Raw genomic sequence first — 3563 nt, forward strand, 5'->3', positions numbered from 1 at the left:
GTACGTATGCGACCCGCCGGCGGAGGAACGGACAGAACACTCACGCGAAAACACAGAACACCGATCCAGTTATCTTATTTGTCTGATCTGATACTCCGTATTTGGTTACAAGGGGATACATAGGATGTACGTAGCAGCTAGCTTCACGTCCAAGCCGGACATGGACGCGTGGTTAATTCCAACAGAGTTGCTGCTGGAGTGTACGGGAGCAGCGGCGGTGCTGACCTCGAGCTGGAGCTGGAGGTGGAGACGGGCGCAGCGTAATCTCGAGCTGGAGCAAGAGGCAGATCAGTGATGGCCTGAACGACGATTCCGGTGACCAAGGTGACTACTGTCATAGGGGCATAAAGGCCATTCCACATCCATTTTCTGACTTAAACTAATTAAGAATTCATTAAAACAGAAACTGGGGCAAATGATCAAAAGATTGAAGGAAAATGGGGCAAATGATCTAACTCTAACTAAAGCAGGGCAAATCATCAACTCCCTAAATAAAGTGTGGCAAATGATCCAATCTCCCAAAGAAACTCTTCACCGCCGAGGCTCGTCGGTGGTGCGCCGCCGTGCCGGCCTGCCCCCTGTAGAGCCTGCGTCCGCCGGGCTAGCTGGCCGGCGCCTCTCCGCCGTGGATCTGGCCTCATCCGCCTCGCACTCCCCACCCGCATCGTTCCCCAACCGCTCCTCCTTCCGCCACCAATTCAATCTGACGGGACGAGAGCAGGGGGAGCACGGGCGCGTCCGATTCGGTGCAGTCTCGTGGTGGTGCTTTGGCGGGCATCTTCTCGTCTCCGAGCCGCCGAATACGACAGATCCCACCCGCGGCGCCGATTCCATTTTACAGTGAGAGGTCAGGCTCGGTGATTTACTGACTGAACTAGCTTGCTATATTCATCAGATTTATTGGTTAAATCAGTGGTTGGATTCAGATGTGCAAGATATTGTGAATTTGTTGCGGATGTGTATCCGAAGAACTTTGCATCAAGTTTCATACAAATGTTCTACTAGTAGTTTAACCTTTTCTTTTCTTGCTTCCTACAGTTGACCTGACCATTGATCACACCTTGTATGCTCATATCCTCTTCGAAAGATCCTTAATAGTGAATGAACTCAATTTCCCCACAATCTTGTATGTAGTCTCTCACCATTGCTGGTATGAGTGTCTGACTATTCTGTAGCACTTCTCTGATTGTTTGATATTACTATTAGAAGCCAGAATAGATTTGCTTAAATCTGAAATCTGTTTTGGCCCCTCTGCATTTGGTGTAGTATGGTGAGCCCCATTTAAATGATTCAGCAGGTATTGGTGGTCCTGATCATGGTGTTCAGCAAGGTGGAAGTGAACCTCAGAAGGCTGCTTCAGGAGGCTCCTCGGCAGCAGAATCAGTCCAAGCTTGCCCATGTAAGTGTAGCTCCTCTAACCTTATTAGATTTGCGCCATGCTCCGTTTCTGTTCAACGTTTGAGCACGCTATGTTCTGTAACTTAGCTGGAGAAGTAAGATACAGAATACCTGTGAATCCTTTTGCTGTTGTTAGAATGAATGTAAGGAAAATTCAGTGATGGAATTTGCTTTGCTTCGTTATGTTTTTGTTCAGTTTTAACGGACGATCGCTGGTGAATATTCTCTCTTTAATCTTTATCACTTGGTCCGGCATGTGCTGGCACTGACAGCCTCTAATTGCAGTACGTATCCACAGCCAGGGAGCTATTGGAGCAGCTTGGAGCAGAAATTACAACTGAAGGAGTATCAAGGTACTCTATGGGTTTCTGTGTTCTCAGAGGACATAGTTTTGTATGCCTTTTGGGAATATTAATATGTTGACTGTGGTACAGCCTGCAATCTGTGTTCCAGCTAACATTTGTTGAGGACCCACAATTTTATAAATGATAGGAACTCCTTAATTTCAATACCAGTATAGTTTTCCCCTTGCATATTTGAAGTTTTCCTGAGCTTACACTGGCTGACGTGCCCTTTTGATCCATGCCTCTCTTCCCCCCCCCCCACACACTCAATGAAGGCATGTCAATATGGACACTCCTTTTCTTTTGGATTTATTAGCAAACTATTCATAAAAATCTGGATAGCGTATATGTAAGGATACATTTCTTACTTGACAAGGGAAACCTTATACGAGGTTCAGAGTATGTCTTTATGACCTTCCATTCAGTGCTCTGCATTTTGATGATGAGAATGTCTGGTCATATTAATCTCCGGAGGATAGCAAAGTTAGCTTTTGCTGTTTATGTATATTTCCCCATGACGAGACCATGTTTATTCATGAGTATTTTCTTGATTCAGGGTTTCAAAAACTAAGCTCAGTGAGTATTCAGAAAAGATTGAAGCACTAGCTGCCACACTGGCTGCTTCAGTGGTATTTTTTTATCACTTTGATTCATATTTATGCTGTCCCCACTCTCTGTTTAAACTGGTTTCTCAGATCAGTACATGCCAGCATTACTCATACAGTCTAGCTTCTAGATACACCTCCATTACTATCTTTTGGATGCAGAAAGAAAATGAAAATCCAGTTGATGAGATCAAAGAAGAAAGCTCTTGTGAAAGAGAAAAGGCTGAGAGTCCAATATCCTTGTCAGCAGGATTGCGAAGGAGATCAACGTAAGTAAAATCTTGCCCCTTTTTTATTTGTTTCTTTTTCTTACAGTTACAGCTAATGAACTAATGGATGCAAATAAGTAGGGCTCAGGTGGAAGCTGGTACAAGCAGTCATGATAGAAAAGAAAGAGAGACTGGAGGGCCTATTAAATTGGATGCAGAAGCTCAGGCTAACATTGAGAAGCATAGGTATGCACCCCCTTTTTTGGCAAAGTTTCTTGTGGACCCGAGAATCTGGCTTAGTGCCCTCATCATCTTTTATCTGCATGAGTAACCAGTTTACTGATTTGTTCATTGACTCACCTTGCTGTCATGAAAAGTGTAGGTATAATCAATGCTATGTTCGATCATTACATGTTCTTGTGATGTTTTAAGACCTAAGCATTTATACTTGGTGGATATCCTCTTACTGTGTTGGATTTCTAACTGCACAGGGACCTGCAAGACAGTCTGATAGACGAAATGGTTGACTTAGCACGTCAGCTGAAGAAAAGTAGCCTTGTAGTGAACCAATCCGTACAAGATACAGAGAAGGTAGGTTTTTCTGTTGCCTTGTGAGTTGTTTCTTCTGTTGATGAAGTTCCCTCAGCTCCCTTTTTGTGGATGTTTACTGAGAAAGCTCACTTGCTGGGTACTACTGATGCAGATCCTTGATTCCACTGAGAGAGCCATGGAGCATAGCTTGGCGAGCACCGGCAGCGCAACGGCGCAAGCCTCTGAGGTCTACTCGCTGGCCTCCAAGACAACCTGCTTCCAGTGGTTGCTCATTTTTCTGATGACCTGCATGTTTGTCATGGTGGTTATGCTCATACGGGTCACCTGATGTCGTTCGCTGCGACCACTGAAAACGGTGTCATCAGTAGCCGTTAAGATTGTACAATCTTCTAAATGATCCTTCTGAACATAAACACGAACCAGTTTTCCGAAATGAGCATTGCTTCTCATCGTCA

General features: G+C 44.7%; 1 protein-coding gene across 13 annotated transcripts; it reads left to right on the forward strand.

Moving 5' to 3' along the window:
- Nucleotides 1-707: 707 nt before the first annotated feature.
- On the forward strand, nucleotides 708-3563 carry LOC125513884 (uncharacterized). 13 transcript variants are annotated; one of them, XM_087528262.1, is made up of 9 exons: nucleotides 708-847; nucleotides 1039-1150; nucleotides 1267-1405; nucleotides 1684-1751; nucleotides 2299-2371; nucleotides 2510-2616; nucleotides 2695-2802; nucleotides 3048-3147; nucleotides 3260-3563. In XM_087528262.1, exons 3-9 carry the CDS (start codon nucleotides 1286-1288, stop codon nucleotides 3434-3436), a joined length of 753 nt encoding a protein of 250 aa, XP_087384388.1. In that variant the 5' UTR covers nucleotides 708-847; nucleotides 1039-1150; nucleotides 1267-1285; the 3' UTR covers nucleotides 3437-3563. The 13 variants fall into 13 exon arrangements, with proteins under 13 accessions (XP_087384388.1, XP_087384390.1, XP_087384391.1 ...); XM_087528264.1 differs by having other exon boundaries at nucleotides 2698-2802; XM_087528265.1 differs by having other exon boundaries at nucleotides 1267-1399.

The sequence above is a fragment of the Triticum urartu genome, chromosome 6A (assembly GCF_056163025.1).
Source record: "Triticum urartu cultivar PI428250 chromosome 6A, HENAU_Tu73, whole genome shotgun sequence".
NCBI lineage: Eukaryota > Viridiplantae > Streptophyta > Magnoliopsida > Poales > Poaceae > Triticum > Triticum urartu.

Bases quoted from the DNA above. Each gene is read 5' to 3' on its own strand.
- LOC125513884 (XM_087528262.1), top strand. From the start codon at position 1,286: ATGATTCAGCAGGTATTGGTGGTCCTGATCATGGTGTTCAGCAAGGTG. The intron at 1,406-1,683 runs GTAGCTCCTCTA...CTCTAATTGCAG, and splicing joins CCAAGCTTGCCCATGTAAGT to TACGTATCCACAGCCAGGGA. The intron at 2,803-3,047 runs GTATGCACCCCC...CTAACTGCACAG, and splicing joins GCTAACATTGAGAAGCATAG to GGACCTGCAAGACAGTCTGA.